This window comes from Podarcis raffonei, chromosome Z, assembly GCF_027172205.1.
Source record: "Podarcis raffonei isolate rPodRaf1 chromosome Z, rPodRaf1.pri, whole genome shotgun sequence".
Classification (NCBI taxonomy): Eukaryota; Metazoa; Chordata; class Lepidosauria; order Squamata; family Lacertidae; genus Podarcis; species Podarcis raffonei.
The window spans coordinates 49,376,236-49,396,817 of record NC_070621.1 but is presented as its reverse complement, the minus strand read 5'-3'; the positions used below and the strand labels follow the sequence as shown (position 1 = coordinate 49,396,817).

The 20,582-nt window shown below is 42.6% G+C and overlaps 1 protein-coding gene across 5 annotated transcripts in view; it reads left to right on the top strand.

The window, feature by feature from the left end:
• Nucleotides 1–17,709, top strand: part of MBNL3 (muscleblind like splicing regulator 3) — a 117,684-nt gene extending 99,975 nt beyond the window's left edge. For 3 of the 5 annotated variants that reach the window (XM_053373819.1, XM_053373816.1, XM_053373814.1), the window contains 5 exons: nucleotides 4,509–4,659; nucleotides 7,947–7,982; nucleotides 11,710–11,804; nucleotides 13,808–13,881; nucleotides 14,362–17,709. In XM_053373819.1, coding sequence (XP_053229794.1) covers nucleotides 4,509–4,659; nucleotides 7,947–7,982; nucleotides 11,710–11,804; nucleotides 13,808–13,864 — 339 coding nt within the window. In that variant the 3' untranslated portion in view covers nucleotides 13,865–13,881; nucleotides 14,362–17,709. The remainder of the gene's footprint in view (nucleotides 1–4,508; nucleotides 4,660–7,946; nucleotides 7,983–11,709; nucleotides 11,805–13,807; nucleotides 13,882–14,361) is intronic. The other 2 variants (XM_053373818.1, XM_053373815.1) reach the window with 1 other exon arrangement.
• The last annotated feature ends 2,873 nt before the right edge of the window (nucleotides 17,710–20,582 follow it).

Sequence of the window (20,582 nt, the reverse complement as noted above, 5' to 3'; positions counted from 1 at the left end):
TCTAGGGCTGCCCCACTTCCAACCACAGTTTCATAGTCCCACTGCCAGGTTGCAAAACTGGTGGTGCAACTTCCATGGGGGGTGGAGACTTGTCAGAGTTCCCTTGCTCCTGTTGACTGGTGCCCACCACCAGAATGACACATTTGGTTCTGGTGGGGAGAAGCCAGCTGCCAGCCACTCAGAGTAACAAGCTTGGGAAAGTTACCTCTGAAAATGCAAATGCCCCAGATGCAAAACAGGGGAGGCAGTTTCTCCCCTAAATTCTGCTCTGAACTTGGGCTGGATGTCTAATCATTCAAAAGCTCATCCCAGCCTCCCCTGGGTCACCTTCTGCATGTGGAGTGTGCATCCTGCTGCTGAGCTTTTCCCCCTTTTCCCACAACTATGAACCACAGAACCCAGTCAGGGGAATGACTGTACTTTCTAGCAGGCTAGCAGGTCCCTTCTGCTATTGCATTCTTTTCATGCTGCCAGAGTCTTCTGCAGGAAACCTATTCAGAGCAAAATCGGAGTCAAAGTGCACATTTCTTTCCGTGTCTAGCCTGGCAGCTCCCTGGTTAAGTCTGCTGACCTCTTTTAGAACAAAGGCAGCTAGAGACTTTAGTATGTGCTGCTGCCTTTGACTAGATAACCTGCTAGATATATGTATTTAGAAGTGGATTAATGGATTAAAAAGGCAGCCCTGATTCATGGGTTTTGTGGATGTTAAAATTGCCTTTAATATAAATATGCTTAAATCTGGCAAACGTAGATGTTTTCCCCCTGCACCCAATTTTCTCCCTCTATTGGAGGGGAAGCTGAACCTAAGGTTACATTTCTTACAATATTTCAAAGAATCAGGGAGCTGGAAGGGATCATGAGGGTCATCTAGTCCAACACTGTAGTGCAGGAATCTTTCGCCCACTATGGGACTCAAACCCACAACCCTGAGATTAAGAGGCTTAAGATCTGAGGCTTGGCCTTTATAGGGCCTGGGGGCTGGGATTGATCCTTTTGTGTCAGTTGATGAACTGCTCTGGGGCTGGTAACACAGCCTAGGTGACGCCCTCAAGCTTCAGAGCTCTGCCTGCCAGTCTTGCAGTATGAATTGCACTAGTGGTTCAAGAATTAAAGTGCTGCTTGGAGCTTGGCTGCTGAAGGCCCTGTTTTCAGATGCACACACGCAAGCCCATGCAAAACCTGATGTAAAAGTGCTCCAGTCACATGGCCAAATTCATTCTCCAGACCTCCACTTATCTCCATGCTACACCTTACCTATGACAGTGGGGGTTGCAATATAGTAAATCTATGAGGCTGTGGTTTTTCATGGGGTCGGATGCTTATTTAAGAACCCAATAAACCAGTCCATGCTTGCCTAACCCAAACTGGGCCAGTGCTGTACTGAGAGCTGTGGGACAGAGCATAAGGTCCCTCTGATGTGCAGTCTCCATGGTCTTTCAAAACTGAAGTGAAACCTGTTTCTGAAACTGTCAAGTTTGCCATTTGCACTCCTGCATTTCCATTCATGATATATTCTAGACTGTTATTCCCCCTTTTGTTTTGCACTCGGTGCCTAGACTTAAAGGTACCAGTGTTAGGAGGAGGGGGGGTAAGGGCAAAGTCAGCCCACCAATGAGGCAGGATGAAGCACTTACCTCAGGCAACAGACGTGCAAGAGGTGGTTTCCACTTGCCCTACCACTTCCACCACCGGTGGAATGACCCGAAACAGGATGTGCTACCCTGGGAGGAGGAGAGTCCACATTTGGAATTCTCTGCATAGTTGCCTCATTCTGAAAAGGATATTGTAGCATGGAAAAAAGTTCGAGAACGGCCATGCAAAATGACCAAAGGGATAGAGTGACACCCACACCCACACCCTGAAGAAAGCTTGCAGTGTTCAGGACTTTTTAGTTCAGAGAAAAAGGTGAGTGAGAGGTGGCGTGATAGAAGGTACTAATATTATGTGTGGCAAGGAGAAAGTTTGTCTCCCTTTCTCATAAGACTGGAGCTGGTGGACGTCCAATGAAGCCAAATGATGGAAGATTCAGGACAGATAAAATAAATTTCTTCTTTGTGCAGAGACCCTGCTGGTTGGCCACTGTGAGAACAGGATGCGGGACTAGATGGGCCATTGTCCTCATCCAGCAGGCTCTTCTTATAGTCTTCCCTTATGTCTGTGTTTGCCCGCCCTTTTCACCCAAAGGGCATTCATAGCTTGCCTGTAAAATATAGACAGACCAACAAGGGAAAGGAAATCCTAGGTACCTGTACCTGATGCTACAGGTTCTCATAGTGTTTTTGTGCTGAGCCTTTCCAAATCAAGAATGCACAGTGTGGTTCTGTTGCAGTGATGTAAGACCTGTGGTCCTTTGGATGGCATTGGACCCCCACTCCCATAATCCCAACCCAACATTGTCAATAGTCAAGGCATCATGGGAGCTTGTGATCAAGTAACATTTGGAGGGTCATGAGTTCCACATCACCAGGCAACTCAGAGAGTGATGGGTACATGGACTCTCATGCCATCTCTGGAAACCATGTACCCTACTTAGAAAGAGAGCCCCCCCTCGAGAATTTGGCTCAGTATTTTTCCCACAAGCCCAGAAGACTGCAGGGGATTTAATTGAAATCTTGAGTGAGGTTGGGTGAGTAAGGAGTTAACTGTGCAAAAGTAGTTAATGGTTAAGAAAAGTTGGCACTTCCTTAAACCTTTCCCCTATGTCTCCCCATTGTTGAGACATGTTCTTTGGGGATGAGCAACAGGCAGAGCAATATACCACACAGCAATTTGAAAGCATTCCCCCCCCCCTTCGCCCTGCAACCTTTGAATCTGATGGTGAAACAGGTTTGACTGACTTGGAAGCACCTTGATGTGGCAGGTCTAAAAGAGATAATTTGCTTGTTAGAAAGAGGTGGCCTGTTAACAGAGGGGTGGGGACAAAACAATTTGCCTTTGGGTGAAATTAATCATATCTCATGGTCCACTGAAATCACACATAAACGCACATATACATGACAACAACAGAAAACCAAGGGATCCAGTTAGCAATAGGGTCTGGCAACCTCAATTCACAACCCTGTTGAACCAAGGAGCTTAAGTGGGATTAGGCCTGGTGTTTTGTACACACCCATTGGTGCAACAACTGCCCCACACCACCAGCCTATCCCTCATTCTGCCCAATAAAAGTGGTAGGCGATTCTAGCAGTTTTGCTGCTTTGCCCTTGCAAACATTTCCTAGTTTCTCTGCAGTTCCAGAAGCCCTGGGCAGCTGAAATAAGAGTTTAATCTGTAATGTTTGTTTCCTTACTGAAAATTCAAGCCTAGCATTTCTCAAGAGCTCAGGGAAGACAGCAATCTATTATGCATTTTGCATATGCAAAATTTGCTTGACATCATGAAAACAGCTAAACCCCCTACACACTCCAGCTTAGTGGCACTCCTCCCCAAATTCCTCCCTACAATTTATCCAGACCAGAATTCTTTTTATCCTCTTATCCTCATGTTGAGGATATTTGAGTCCTTGTATGAATGGTGTTGTAGAAATAACAGTTGTGGGGTCACTTCAGAGCTATATCAGATGTGAAGTCACCTGACGGGTGGGAAATAATTTCCCTATATTCATGCCAGATAGGATGAGAAACAGTTTTCCCTATTCGTTTTGATCCGTGTATTCAAATGCACACACAGTTAGCACATCATGTCAGGAACCCAAAATAGGCATAGGGAACAGGACTGATGCTTATACATGTAAACTTTAGCTAACCCTAGCACAGCTAGCATTTCAGTTTACATGATGCTTATGCTAATCTTCTCTGTTGTTTTTTTAATAGCTGTTTTGCCTTCCTACCTTCCTGCCTTCCTTTCTTAGTTGGTAATTTTATTTTGGGTTTTTTCCCCTATGCTTGTTGCCTGCAACTGCCTTCTGAGTCTTCCTCTGACCAAGATAAAATTATTCCTGATTTACCCCTACTCCCTGTGTCCTTAATATATATATATATATATCAAGATGTTCTTCCTTTGGGCACAGTCCTACTTTGGGTATAAACCAATTTTAAACTTGCTTAGCTGTCAGGCATACCCAGTGCCAAATTATTGGGGGTAGTGAAAGTTGCGGATAATTTCTTTTGTTGGTTCTTGACCTGAGCTGCAGCAGCAAAGCTTCTTCTGAAACCTGCTTTGAGTTTGAGATATAGATGTGCCCTTCAGAGCACTCACTCCCCCCACTGTTTTGTTTTGTTTTAATTCATTGGCACAATTTCACTTTCCCCATCTGCACTAACTGCATATTCTGTGAAGTTGTGGTGATGATGATGATGAAGTTGACGATTATCTCATTGGAGTCTGCTTGACCTATTCCCCCACCTTGGTTTTTTGATCCAACACAGTTGCAGGTGATTTGCAGAGTGCACAGCATGTCTTGTTTGATCATTGCTTTGTCTAAAATTTGTTCTCTTCTCTTTTCCCCCCTTCCCCCAATTTCCCTTCTTTGACCCACCACATTTGGTTCCCTCCATTTCCTTCTGCAGGCGTTGCCACCTGGTGCTCTTCAACCTTTACCAAAGAGGCCAGCGCTTGAAAAAAACAATGGTGCCACCACAGTCTTTAACCCAAGTGTTTTCCATTACCAACAGGCCCTCGCAAACATGCAATTGCAACAGCCAACATTTATCCCTACAGGTAAGTCGTCTGGGCTCTTACCTCCCATTACCCTGCCCTAGCTTCCATGGGAGGGAAAATGCTACGTTTAGAGGCACTTGTGAGACGCCTTCTCTGATCTGCCCTTGCTCTTGGAGGCTAGATGCAACTGTATGACTTCGCAAACGTGGCTTTTGCTGTTTGCTGAGCAGGTTGCCTTTCCCATAATGAGCTGTGCTGGCACAACTCCCTGCGCCCCGCCCCCGCCTCCCAATTGCACCAGCACAGCCTCCATTTTGCTGATCTGCACAGGTGTTGCATGGCGACAGGTGCATGAATCATGAGATTCCACTCAGGGGAGTTCAGATAGATGCTGAGTTCACAAGGAGGAGGAGGAGGAGGAGGAGGAGGAGGATGTGTTGCCACAAAGGGATCTGGAGCAGCTAGGGCTCCATCGCTCTCATGTCAGCTTGCTGAGGCAATAGAGAGTCTTTGGAGGCTGAGGATCCAGTGTGGCTCCCAGTGCTCAAGCAATGGGCCTTGTTTTGAAAGGATTAGTGTTGGCACTATCTCTTTGCACAACCTTTGGACTTAAAAAGGGGAAAGAATTGCAGTTGCACCCAGGAGCTTCTAGTTTTTTAACAATGCCACTACAATAACTATGATGCCTTATGATGCTAAGATGTGCTGATGTGCTTTTTATGAAGCCCGTTCCTAAGAGTCTGGCAGAAGATATATTTACTAACCTTTTTATTGGGGTGGGGGGTTGTCTTCCAATCCTGGTAGATGCTGGTTTTTTAAAAAATATATATTTATCTCTTTTCAGTTCTGTCCCTTCACTGATTTAAAAGCCAGAACAATCACCTTCTATTTCCTTTTCAGGGCCTATAAAAACAAATGCCAAATTTCTGCCCCCACCCCATTATTTTCTTTGATTCTTCCTTCCTCTTTCTCCCTTCATGTTTCCACAAAATTAACCAAGAGCCAATACCTGGATTCTTGGGCAGTTACCAGTGTGTGCCTGCTTAGAAGTGTATCTTGGCCACAATTTGGGATTCCAAGACCTCAATCTTGGACCTGGATTTAAAAAGATAGAAGACCTCACAAACAGGATTTGAAGTATGAGCAACAGAAAGAATTAGAGCTGACTGTAATATTGTTGTTATATATGAGATAGAAGACAGGGCGCAGCAAAAGGGGAGAAAATAAGATAACAGTGGAAAATGGGATGGGAAGTCAGAAAAACAGAAAACAAAATTATGTATTGAAGAGTACGTGGATTTTTTTCTTTTTGCCTTGAAATTTAATAAAAAATATTTTAAAACTTTAACAAATTAAAAAGATAGAAGACAGTTGTTCTAACCAATTGCTGAAACAGCCCTGCTGCTCTCAGCCCTAAGGACTAACAGCTATAACCAAAGCATAAAGGAGTTCTGCTGGCTTTGGGTTCAGAAACGGCCATTCACAAAAGTCCTGCTCGATTACAAACGTAGGGAGTTGCCATTTATTGAGTCCAGACCAGTGGTCTATCTAGGTCAGTATTGTCTGCACTGACTGGCAGCGGCTGTCCAGAATTTGAAGCAAGGGCTCTTTTTCTGCCCTACTTAGAAATGCTGGAAATTGAATTTTGGACCTTCTACATCCCAAGTAGGTGCTCTGCCCACTGAAGCTACATGGACAGATGGGCCTCCCATTACCAGTTTATGAGCTTATGCTGTGTTCTCTTTGACCACAAAGCTATTAGGCTTGCCTGCTCATTTTCCCATAGGACAGGAGGGGGGAACCTTTTTCAGCCTGTGGGGGGGGGGCTGCGTAACCTTCTGAGGGCACATGCCTATGGTGGGCGGGGCCAGAGGCAAAAGTGGGCAGGGCAATGAATGCACATTTTACCTCTACTGACACTATGCTTTCTGTGGGAAGCACTGCCCTTCACAAAGTCTTGTGTCAATGAGTCACACACACAAGCATGCCCTGGAAAGGAAGTGGGCCAAATTGGGATGGCTCAGTCGGCAGAGCATGAGGCTCTTAAGCTCAGGGTTGTGGGTTCGAGCCTCATGTTGGGCAAAAGATTCCTGCATTGCAGGGGGCTGGACTAGATGACCCTCGTGGCACCTTCCAGCTTCACAGTTCTGATCAGTTACAGTATGATCCATGATCTTACTGGTTTATTCATTGAATTTCTATCCCACCCTTCTTTCTGAAGGAACCTAGAGTAGCAAATGCATCCACAGCTTTTATCATTGGCTGATGCTTTTTTAACTGTTTTAAAACAATTAAAACATCCTAAAAACAGCTAGAGTTTAAAAACAGTTTCAGTTAAAACCATCCTAAAAACCGTTACAACTAAAAACCTTATCTCATCCAGTGATCTCAGGGTTGCCAGGAACAGTATATTTCAGTCACCAAGTGCCTGGGTAAGAAGGACACTTTCAAATTCCTCCTGGAAGTCATTACTGAGAGAGACTGGCGCACCTTTCCAGGGAGGGCATTGCGCTACCTGGAAACCACAACTGAAAAGGCCATGTCATGGGTAACTGCCAATTGGGCAGTCCCAGCGGCCATGGTTTTCCCAGTAGTGATGTATGGAAGTGAGAGCTGGACCATAAAGAAGGTTGATCGCCGAAGAATTGATGCTTTTGAATTATGGTGCTGGAGAAGACTCTTGAGAGTCCCATGGACTGCAAGAAGATCAAACGCATCCATTCTTAATGAAATCAGCCCTGAGTGCTCACTGGAAGGACAGATCGTGAAGCTGAGGCTCCAGTACTTTGGCCACCTCATGAGAAGAGAAGACTCCCTGGAGAAGACACTGATGCTGGGAAAGATGGAGGGCACAAGGAGAAGGGGGCGACAGAGGATGAGATGGTTGGATAGTGTTTTCGAGGTTACCAGCATGAGTTTGACCAAACTGCGGGAGGTAGTGGAGGACAGAGGTGCCTGGCGTGCTCTGGTCCATGGGGTCACGAAGAGTCGGACACGACTAAACGACTAAACAACAACAACAACAAGCGGCAGCACCAACAAGAAGACCTGGAGAGGAGCTCTGGGTGTGCGAGTTTGAAACTCATCCAAGCACAGCTGGCTGTCAAGAATCCAAGGATTGTTCACATTTGCCTTGATCTTGTAAAGGCTGAACTATAAGATCTGGTTCAGTCACGGTGAATCTTTAATTTTACATTTGTGTTGGCGGTAGATGCAGCAGTAGCAGCAATGGAGGATAATCTCCTTTTTCTTTTAGAAAGAGTTTTTGTATGTTAACACGTTAACTGCTTCACTAATGAAATGTCCCTTCTGTTCATCTCTCCACGCTTCACTGCATGGGTACGCAGGGTCTGTGCTGTGCATGACTCCCACAGCAAGCGTTGGTAGGTCTTTCTCCACAAACTTAAACTTTTGCTAAGCTGAATGAGGCCATTGTGATCCACTGTGTCGCTGGGGGGGGGGGAGCGGGAAGCATGGTGTGATGCCATGCCATGTGTCATGATCTGCTGTTGTCTTAAAAGCTGAAATGGTCATATCCCTTTTCATGTCCATGCAGTGTGGCAAATTCAATGACTAATAAGTAGGGCAGAGTCAAAACCAGTGTCAAAAAACACCTCCCTCCTTTTTGGCAGTGCCCACAAAAATGCCAGCCTAACCTTTTATGTTGCCCTCTTGCTGTCTCTCCCAATTGGCTGAATCCACCCTCAGTGACATCATCGCTTAGCCAAATTCGATTGGCGGCATGACAGCATGATGTTGTCTGGTTCACCTGGTGATTCCTGATTGGCACCATCCTGTTTCTTGTGTGATCCATGGTTGGCTGGGAAGAAGTAGATTGTTGGGAGGATCCTGCCAAATGGTAGCAGGTAGGGGAAACAGTGGCAGTAGACAATAAATGGGGATATTCTCCTAGCTAGGAAGTTATTCAGAGAATATTTCTATTTCCCTGAAAGCCCCATTTTCAACCTAAAAATCTGAAATGGGAGACTGTTTGGCAAAACGCTTTAAATGAACCAACCTGAATAGGATTGAACAATTGAAAGCCTAATCAATCAACTAGACCATTTGACAAAGCCCCTTTTAATAAGCCAACTTGAATAGGGTCAATTCTTAGCATCCATGCTGGTTCTGTGACAAAGGCAATAGTTTAACCTCTTCCTCCTCCACCTCCTCCTCCTCCTCTGCGTTGTCTTTTGGGTCAAATGACACATCAGTGCCACGTTTCCTGGGGTGAAAGGGGAGCCTGTTATCGGCTTGCAAATATTTCTTTTAAACGCATGCAACTTTTAAAACTCTTCTTGACTATCATAGGAAGGGGAGAAAGGAGCCAGGTGAGGGGACAGGAGGATGTGCTGATATGGCCTTTAAAAAGTAGATTGTTGATCTTGCAACCAGCATTCCGTGATTAGTAAATCTGATGCTGCTTTTTTCTTTTAATGTTGTTGCTTTATGGAATGGCATTTTATGGGACTCAAAATGTTGCATTTAGTTTTCCACTCACACACCCCTTGCTTTAGCTGACATTTTGTACATCTCTTGCTGAGGAAGTGTTTAGCTATTAAGGTAGGATAGGAATGTTTAAAATAAGTAATGAATTGCATAAGAAGACTGTCGGTGAATGGGTGGGGATTCATGTGATTAAACGCTTCTCCTCACATACACAGGAGCATAGGGTTGTATTCAATGTGTGCCCTGTTCAGAGTAGAGCCATTGAAATTACCAGTCATGGCTAATTTGGGTCCATTCATTTCAGTGGTTCTACTCCCGAGTAAAACTTAGTTGGGTACAAGCCATAGGAACCAACCTTGCCCTGAGTCACACCATTAGTCTATCTAGCTCAGTATTGTCTACACTGACTGGCAGCAGCTTTCTGAGATTTCAGGAAGGGATTCTATCTCAGCCGCACATGGAAATGGAACCTGGGACCTTCTACGTGCAAGGCAAGGGCTCTCCCATGGAGTTACAGCTCTTGTTCTTTCATCTATAGAGCTCAGTGATAGAACACCTGTTTTGCATGTAGAAGGTCCCAGGTTCCATCCCTGGAATCTTTGTGTAGGGCTGGGTATATTCCTGGTCAGACCCAGTCAGCACAGACAATGCTGAGCTGAATAGACTAATGGTCTGACTCTCCCTATAAGGCACCTTGATTCATATAGGCACCTTCATTCATATAGAGAAGGAACACCTCTGCAAGCAGTTTCTAGCCTGTGCCCTGACACACTACTTTTCTTAATAACAACAGTTTCACTATTTGTACCCCACCCATATGACTGGGTTGCCCCAGCCACTCTGCCTTGCTTCCAGCATAATAAAAGCACATCAAGCATTAAAAACTTCCCAATACAGGGCTGCCTTCAGATGTCTTTGGAAAGTTGTATAGTTGTTTATCTTTTTGACACCTGATGGGAGGCTGCTCCACAGGGAGGATGCCACTGCAAAGAAGCCCCTCTGCCTGGTTCCCTTTAACTTCACTTCTTGCAGTGAGAGAATTACCACAAGGCCCTCGGAGTTGGACCCTTAGTTTCTGGGCTGGACGATGCGGGTGGAGACGTTCCTTCATGTGTACAGGGCAGGGACTTGGAGGAGCCATGTGACGCCATTCCTTCTTCAGCTTAAAGTGATACATTCCAGACTCATGTTCAGGTCCCCCATGAGAAATGAGCAAGGGAGTTTAGAGCTTGCAATGTTTTAGGTCAAGGTCCTATTTTATCCTACACACAACTTGCTTTAAATTTGAAGTACCTGCCCTATGTCCTCAGGGCAGGGCAGGTTAAAAAATAATAATGCCTACACTGAACCCTCTTTATTTGAAAGCCAGCCCAAGCATGCTGTGTTCTCCCCAGCCTCACCACCTGCAAAAAAGCAAACATGACTCTGCAAGAGTGACCAGATCTGAGGGCCTTATCCTTGCAATTTCAAGCTTATAAACCCTGCAGGGGATTTTTATCAGGATGCTTCTTTTCCTGTGTCTGACTGAAGCCGTGTACCCACCATACATTTAAAGCACATTCTCAGTCCTCCAAAAGTCCTGGGGGTTGTAGTTTGTTAAAGGGTAAACTACAGTTTCCAGGATTCTTCCTGGGAGGGAGCAGAGAATGTGTTTCAAAGGTGCTTTACGTATGTGTTGTGTCCACAGCCCAGAACAAACTCCTCACCACTTAACTAATCGTACTCCTTTTCCAAAGTCTACATTCTCCAAAATCCCAGAGCCCTGTGGTCTATTTAAGGTCCTTAAAGTGGGTCACAGCCCCACCCCCCAATGTTGCTTCTTTCTAGCTCCCATGTTATTTCTGCTTTTCAGGAGGTGTTAATAATGTCGCAGAAACAGTTCTCCCTTCACCCTTCCTCCACTCCTTTTGAAGGACTCAGGCAGGCAAAACAGGGTGAAATAGCACCCATGAGATCCTTGTCACAGAACTAGCAGCTGTGCCCAGTTGGCATCAAAGGAAAGGGGAGGATGCTTATTGCACCTGGCAGCCATGACATGCAGAGGGATGGCGACTACAACATGTGCCTGAGCATCTTGTACAAGCACTTGCTCAGAAGTGAGCTTTGTAACTTTTCAGATTCACCCAAATGGGGGTGGGGGGCAGCAACCTTTCAAAGCAGGGGAGGGCTATCATGGCCCCCACAAGAGCAGCCTGGTGTGGCTCATTTCGGGTGCCCCTTCACCAGCCACAGCCTCCAACATCGGGGGGGGGGTCCTGTTTGGCAGTCTGCGCTCCTTCCACCCATCTTTGGAAACTTGCCACCCCCACCCAGAGTCTTATACATCATTGTTCTGCTTATAAATGTTTACTAAGTGTTGAGAATATTTTGGTTTTTTCCTTAATTACAATTGTAATTGGCTTTTTCCCTCCCTCTTTTTTTCTCTTTTTTGTTTTTATTTTTCAACCTCCCCTCCCCCTTTTCCCTGTTGCCATATTTGCTTTGCACTGTGGTTGCATGCTGGGTCCCGCCCTCCCCTGATGTCTCCTCCCATGACGTCACCATGGCTTGTCACTGTGACCCCCGGCACGCATCCTCCCTGCCCCGCCACACGTCACCATGGTTACACAAAATGCTCCGCCCTCCTGTTATGTCGCTTCCATGGCTTCCTACTGAAAAAAGTTCCCATGATGCACGGTGCTACGCCCACCACTGTTTCTGCAGCAACATCACCTGCCACCAGCGTTCCTTTCGCTGCAACTGCTACAGCCAATCAGGTTTGGCCCTTTCAAATAGCTTTGTTTTGCAATGTTCAGATATTGTGCAGGAGCCACACTCACATGGGGCAGAGTGCCTTTTTCGCAGTTAAGGGGTTAGGAGTGGGGCATGGCATCATCATCCTTGTTAACTGTTTGCCCAGCACCCACCTGCCGAGGCCATTCATGTGGAGTCACAACAGTTAACAGCTGTCTCTTTAAAGGTCTCCGGGGGGGGGAGTGTTTGTGAGGGGTGGGGTGCTCTTTTTCACATGACAACAGGTGCAAATGTAGAGACTTTTAACATGAGTAGCACCCCCATGATAAGGGTTTTTTTTGGTTGCTCAGACATTTTATTATAGAAAGTTGTTTCTTTTTAAATCTGATGGTTGTGTCTATATTTTGATAATGTTATGCAACCATCCCAATAGCTTGACCTCACCCCCGATGATGCACTCCTCCATTGTCTCCCAACACAGAGAGATGCCAACTGTTTTTAAAGTCTGGTTTCATTTTTAAAAAATTTAAAATACTTTTTTTTTTTACCATTTTAGGTAAACCGCTTAGAGATATTATTATTTTATTAAGCAGTATATAATTCTTGCTAAATGAATGGAATTAAACAAGCAGTTCTACAAAAATGCCCACATAGAGCATGCATCTTGTGTGGAGTGTTGTCAGTGGCATCTCTGTAGCAGACATGCCATTAGAAGTATTTACATTCCCCTCTCCCTTCTAAGGGGTCGCCATCCTGTGGAATATGAAGTTCTTGGGTGAATGGGTGATGTAGGTGTGGTTCTAGAAGTAGGAGATTGGTGGAGTGGGTGAGGAGGACCCTGTCACATTAAAGGTCAAGTCTGACAGGGAGAAGCACTTGAAGAATAGAAGCATTCCCTGCCTGATCATCTGAGCTGTGCTGGGAAATTGCATTGAGCTACAATGTGGGGTTTGTTTATTTTAAATCTTTGATAGATTCATTCATGTCTCTTCTGCTTTGTGTTCTGAAACAGAAGCATCACATCAAGGTTCTCTTCTTTGAAGTGTTTCTGCCCAGATAGAAAGCAGAAATAAAAAAGAACTATTAGTTTTAAAAAAATAATAATAAATAATGGTTTTGAATGGGAAAAGATGGTCGCTTCTTCCACTCACCCATCCCAACCATTAATATATATTGTGTCAGCAGGAAGTTCCATCTTTCTTCTTCTAATTTATATAATCTGATATAACTTTGGGGCATTTAGGTGCAACCATCTTTTTGCCTTATAAGGAAATGGAGAAAGAATTGCTCTCAAAACCATAAACGTTCCAGATGCTGCTTCAGAAATCCAGAATGCTTTGCATAAATTCATTTTTTTTGAAAGAGCTAGGGAAAGGTCTAGTGCAGATGCATTCCTTGCATGCATGGCAATAATAACACTGGTTGTATACTCAATGCATTGCAAATGTCACATTTGGGATTTGCTGTAGCAAGTTCCCTCTTCACCCCCTTTGTTATGGGGTGCCAATAACCATACTGAGCCTCTAGCCACAAATTGACACAAGCACCCATCTTACAGTAGTGGAGGGACAATTTTAAGCATACTAATGCTTAAAAGATGTTATTTTACTCTTTTCTTATTCCGGTATATGGAGAGCATTCCTATGGATATGCAACATTAAAAAAACAAGCAACCTTTTCAGTTTCGAACCCAATAGTGTGGGTTGTTCAACTCTCTAACTGCAGACATATACCCATGTCATAAAAGCAATATTCAGCAAGTCCACGGCCATGGCCTCTCAAAATTAAGCGATTGAGTGGATATATAGACATTGGCACCTTTTTTATAGCTGCCAGAGAAGAAAATAATTTATCCATCATTTTATCCACTGAGTCACCCTAGACATTATCAGGGATTAGGGGTCGTGTTCATCAACTCTCCAAACCAATTGTACTTTTTCCTTTAAAATGACTGAGTGGTGAACAGACAGGGTGAGTATCAAGGAAATATTTTAACAGGAAATCTTCTTTTCCATTTTCATTGCAGATATCCCAGTTATCAGTAGATGAACTAAACAGCAGCATGTTTGTGTCACAAATGTAGAAGCAAACAACAGAAAAGTAAGTTCACCTGAAGTTCTCCCTTCAGCCATGGCACACTGGGGTCTGACACCAGAGTCATTCCTGCAGACTGAGAACCAGATCTGCACATTCGGAAGAACCCCATGGCTCAGCCTTCCTTTGACTGAGACCCATTTCAGTTTTATTCTTTCACTTTTATTTCTATGCCACCCATGTGACTGGGTTGCCCCAGACACTCTGGGTGGCTTGCAGCAGATATAAAAACACAATTAAGCAACAAACATTAAATCACACCAATGGTCCATCTAGCTCAGTACTCTTTACACTGACTGGCAGTTCTCACGAAGGGACAACCCTAATCCTACCTGGAGATACCAGGGATTGAGCAGGGCACCTTCTAGATGCAAAATAGATGTTCTGCCACTGAGCTGTGGTCCTTCCTCTTGGTCTGGTCCAGCAGGGCTCTTGTGTTCTTTTCGAGTCTCTCTTTTATCACTTGTTTGCTTTCTCTCATTCCAGCAAACTATGTCAGAATCATGAAACTGAAATCATGGAGTTACTGGACTTTCCTGTCTTTGGTGGGAAGCTGCCTCTGGGCTCTGTGTATATATGCCCATCCTTTCCTCCTCTACAGCATCTACAGTAAGCCTACTGCAGCCTACATGTTAACCAAAAACTGGTCCATGGGAATGTCAAACTTTTTTTTAAGCACTATAGAGAAACAATTAACAAAACAGCACTCTGTTATACAAGGCATAGAAGTAAGTAGAGAACTATAACAATAGACTTTTATAACATCTTACTTTAACACACTTTTAAAAAAGAATATTTTTTTCCTGACTACCATCAAGAGAAAGTGTCCTCCTGCACAGTCGACTTACTGGTTTATTATTCTGTTTTCGATGGATAAATGTTTGTCTGTTTTCAAAGTGTTATCTTACTGTTTTGTTTACATCCTAGTCTATTATTGATTTGTTTGGAGAGACAAAAGAAGAAAAGATGTACATCATTATCAAGTATACTCAACACCGGGGTTTTTCATTATCATAATGTCTTACATTTTCATATACTGTGGTCGTTATGGGTTTCTCCTCTTTTTTCTTTCCTTTTTTTTAAAAAAAAAAAAGAATGACAAGCTAAGAATGTTATACTGGGAAACAGGAATGGTGTGCTTTTAAAAAAGCAAGAGACAAGAATGTTCAGATATAGATTCGTATCGGGCTAGTTATTTAGAGACCTCCATCTGAAAAATAGACTCTCCCTCCAAAATGGAGTCTCTAATAAATTAATAAAAATAAACAATACTTGCAAAAGTTGTGAAGGGATTTGCTGTCAGTTCAGGAAGGGGGAATGTAAAGTGAAATGGATCAAAACAGGGTCAAGCCCGCAAGGCCAAGATGGCAGAAAAGCACCTGGCAAAAGAGATTTCTGCCTTTAAGTGCCACTTTAAGCTCCAATTGGTGCACAACATATCTTGAAAGTTTACCAACACGGGGTTTTTTTAAGTGACATCAAGAAGTATGACCAGTTTATGGAAAATGAGGTTTTCTTGCCATTGAGATGAAAGTATTCTGCTAATATGCAGACCCCATTGTGATATAGAACAGAAAAACACACACATAAATTTTCCATTCAAATGTAAGCAGCCCATCTCCACATCCCAGGCTTAGCCCAGGGAAGTAGTACCAAACTGCAGCCTGACTCCTCCATTGGGTTGTATCTTTGTGCAGATGGGAGCAGGGATGGCTCTTGAGGGAGCAGCCTTGTAGTGATTTCTGGAAAGAGAATAAAGCAGGAGACAGACCAAATAGTTTGGTTTAAATTCATCCAGATGTTTCTTCCAAAGACGTCACTGTTCTGGGTGTGTGCTTGGAACCATGTTTTGACATCCTTGCAATGCCGGTTAAGGAGCTGAGTTCAGATTCTAATCTGTGTGATACTGACTGTGAATACAGTGTTTAGAAGGAGACAGTAGATGTTCAGGAAGCAAATGTATTATCTTATGTGTTCAAATTTGGCCCTAGTGGCAAAAACTAAAGAAGAATTAAATGCCTGGTTTGTTGCATTGCCATCCATGAACTGAGCTTCCTCATCAAAGTTTAAATCCCATGAAATCTGATACCTGCAAAAAAATGTGTTGTGTTGTGAACAATTGTGTTGTGAACAATTGCAAACAAATGCAAAGGGTCATTTTGGTGCTACTTTCCATGGTCTTAAAAGGTCTAGGCCCTATCGGGGAGGTGAAAAAAATTACACATTTATCTCGTACAAAATTCTTTTGCATATTCCTGGAAAATTTTAGTCCAGAGTTGCCTAAAAAAAAAAAAGAGCCATACATAACCATATAACTGGCCAACCTGTTGTTCATTGCTGACTTTGTTTCCCAGCTCTGTAACATAGTAGAAAAAAGTGGATTTCAGTACTTCCTGGATATGAAAATATTTGTATATTTAAAAAAAATAATGATGGGTTTTGCACAACCTCTGGCAGTGCCTCAACAGAGAACATACCTGATCTCTTCTAGTCAGAAAGGACACCTATGTATAAACACACTTCTATAGATATATATATGATTGTGTTAGCGTTAGAATTTGGAAGGATGTTCAGTGTTTGTTTTCAGTGCTCTAAATGGATTTTTATGTAAACTTGCCCCTTCGATGTTACCCACTCCTGCTTTCTTTGAATAATATATTTTTTAAAAGCATCTTGCATAGATGTGCACAGAATGTAAGCCTAAAATGTTTCTACAGCATTCATGTCACACAGTTTTAAAGCACTGAAAATCTAACACACAAGGGGCACAACACCTTGCTTGTATTTTTTGCAAAACTTGTGAGCCAGAGGAAAGGAGGAGAAGCCTCCCTGCTGGCTACCACAGCAAACCAGGCATCACTCCCCAGGCACAAGGCACCAGAACCACACTCAATGCTTCAATCCTTGCACCCCTGAACACACCACAGATAAACTTAACACCTGCACACATGGACACGCAGGCACTCTTTCTAATACAGAGGTGCAGTGATATGTCTTCAGGGTAGACTGTTTTATTTTAGGTGCCACAACATTTATTTTATTTTATTTTTTATATATATTTTTTACAAAAATAGAGTTAGTGTTTGTTGTAAGAGAAAAACTTTGTGGAGTGAGGGAAGACAAGCACGGCTTTTAAAGCACTGGGAATGTCACCCAATTTAACAGGGAGGTTGGGAGGGGTTTTTTTAATTAAAAAATGCTATTGTAAGGGTAGCACTCTTTAAGGCTTGTTGTGCAATGACTTTTTTATTCAAGAAAGAAAGAAAACACAGTCGACAGACTATAAAATCCTAGATAGGTGCATTCTTTATACTATAGTCACTGAACTACTTGGTGACTCTAAGTGAAATAACAAACACAAGAAATCTCATCTTTTATTTGAGTACAGAGATGTGTGTAATGTTTGAATCAGTATAATTTCAGCAACTTTCTCTAAGCTTCCCATGTTCAACAAACCTATATGTTCTTTTTTAAATTTATCCCAAGTTCATCTCGCACGCCTGCGTGCAAACTCTCTCTCTTGCTTTCAGTGTCTATGTGCCCATTTCCTCTCAGCCTTATGCAAACAATATGCAAGAAATGCTGAAACTTGAGTAAAACGGGTCATTGCAGAGGGAAAATGAAAAAGCTGATAGATCATTTTTGAGGGGGGGAGGTTAGTTGTTTCATGAAAAGGTGTTTTTAAAGAAAAGCTTAAAACTTACTAGATACATCCACAAAAACAATGAAAGAGGGATTTAAAGTACAATGGGATTCTTGAAATGATTTCCATTTATTTTGTTTTTTAAGTACAGTGTTCTTGAGGATTGGAACATGGTTTTTCATAATCATATTTTTATTCATTTTTAATATGAACTTGTTAGGGGTTTAGGTTGGGTTTTTCATTTTTAATGGTGTCATTTTTTGTATCTACATATATTCCCCCCCTCCCTGCCCACCTTTCCCTCAACCAGCCCACATCCTCCACTTGTGAACACTCCCAAATATTCTTTAATCTGCCATGTACTGCGTGTTGCACTTTGAGAGTTCATTTGTGGACTGCTGTGACTGGCTGACCTGCTCCACCCCTTGCATAGCCACAGAATCTCATGCTTGCCAATGTGGACTCCTCTTGCCTCATTATCAGATCTCCCAGTCACTTCCACACATGTGTCCTTGCACAAGGCATCTTGTCTGAGAAAGTGCAAGCGCACAGGCCGGATATGAAGGGCTAGTTTGAACGCATACTTTGGGGTTAGTTTTATTCTCTTCCTTTTTCCTTGTGCCATGTCACCAAATATTTTGAAACTCAGTTTTGAAACCAGTGGGGGGGGGGCTGTTGGCCACGTGCAACTAGCCTACTGCCCATCTTCCAGCTTGCTCAACAACAGATCTGCAAGCAGCAAGGCTGATGTTGGGGTTTTTTTTATCCAGGCAGCTTACAGATCCATCAGGAAGCCAACTGGTGCTTGGCTCAATCCTGTGCACATTTGCTGGGAAAGTCAGTCCCCTTTTTGTTCAGCAGGGCATGTCCTGAGGAAAGCTTGCCTAGGATTGAAGCCTCAGGCCATTATATCTGTGAATATATTGTTGAGCACAGGAGGGGAAGGTGTGGGAGCCTGGCAAAAAGAAACCCTAAGTGAGAATGGGGCCTCGGAGGGGTCACTGCTTGAGTGCAGTGTAGCCACCCCTGCGAGCGAGTTCAGGGTGGCAGCCTTGGTGTTCTAGTATGGCCCAGCTGGCCAGCTACAAAAACCGAACGGCAAATATTGAATGTTGTCGGTCCTTCAGATCTGGAAAGGAGATTATGCAGACCTCCTCCTATTTCATTCTCAACTTTGCCTATTACTTAATACAGCAGTTATCTCTAGGACACTTTAGTACCCAGAACGGTTTAAAAAATTGGAGCTATCCTTTTCTTTTTTAAATCCCTAATACATTTCACATCCATAAAAAGGGGGGGGGAGTGCAACTTTATGAGGAAAATCTAATTTCCTGTTCCTCCTGAAAGGATGTATGATGCTAATGATCTGATTCTTACCATGTGCCTGATTAAGGCCTTAGAATATATTGTATGTTAAAGACTGTAATAACTTTTTTAAAGAAAAAAACTTATTAGTTGTTAGCTTGAAATAATTGTAAATAGAGTTTTAAGAAAACATTGTTACTAGGTTACAACAGGTTATTCATGTTGCATTATTTTCCATTACTTTTATTGTTAGTTTTTAAGGATTTTGTTTTCATTATCACATATATGTATACATACACACACACACACACACACACACTGTGTGTGTGTGTGTGTGTGTGTGTGTGTGTGTGTGTGTATCTTTATATATCTTTAGTAACTAATGAATTTGATTTTTGAAGGAGAGTTTGAGAATGTTTAAGATTTTTAAATCATGTATTCAACTCATTTAGTTATCTTCTAAAAACAACACTGAACCGCATGTCAAAATATAGAGAAATAAATACAGTCCATAACTAGTTTGTATAGTTTACAGTTTAAGAACAAACAGACAAAAAGAGTAACTTTGTATGTAACTCCTACAATGATAGATTCATTGTTAACTAATTATATTAAGTTGTTGTTGCTATGGCAACAAAACTACAACATGGCTACCTTTGTATACATTATTTGTGAAATTTTCACATGTAAATTAAAAAAAAGTAATGTGTAACAGTATGGGTTCGTTTAAGGTACAGTTCGATACTGTCGGAGAAAGATATGACTGAATATTTTTAAAATCCCAAAGTCCCATGTGAACGCTGGATTTGTGTCTTTTATGTCACTTTTTCAGTCAAAAAGTTTACAACACATGGATTTAGAGTCAGGTTTTATAGCTTGTAGAAATTGTTGTGTGAGTTCGGGTTATTCCACAGTATTTTTCTCCTGGATGATACAAAGACTATCATAGAATTCCTGGGGTTTTATTCTATTTCCACATACTCTAGAGCTGAAACAAATGTAGGAAAACGCAAGTCAGAATTTGATCAGGAATTGGTATAGTGTTGTTTCACAAAAATCAAAAGGAAATTTGTATGTAGAGCTACATTTCAGCCACAACAAATCCCCAGGGTGTTGCTTTCAGTGGGACTTGAGCTGTGGCTAAGGTCCCTAGGTTTTTGCACCGGGCCTAAGATTTTTATTCTTCTGTAAAACAACAACACCAGATTAAATTCCCAGATTCAGAGTTGTGCAACCAATGGGGTTACACAGCCATTCGGCAGCATTTTTTTGAATGCAAGAAATTGATCAGATTCTGATGGTATAACCTTTTTTGGTGCTGCTGTTTGTTTCAACACTAGCGAATTCATAATTAAACAAGCTTTTTTTAATAAAAAAAATACTGCAAAAATCAAACATCATAGCTATATCGTTAAAAGCCTTTTACATCAAAATCATGACTGGGACAATATGGGAAGAAACAACCTGTACATTAAAGGGAGACAAAAATATTGTGGAATGACCTTATAACAGTGTTGAAGAAACCAATATGCTGCAGTTAAACTGATTCAGTTGGTGTACGAATGTGTAAGACACATCTTTTTTGCACTTATGTACATAGTCCACGAAAGAAATCCTTGGAACTTATTTTGAATATATTAAAAAAAAGTCTGTAATAATACAAGGAGAAGTTTGTAAAAGAGATTACTAAGGCTTTGAAAAGGAAGAGATTTTTTGCTATAAAACTTATCTGAACGCGTGCTGTTGCTTTGCTATTGTA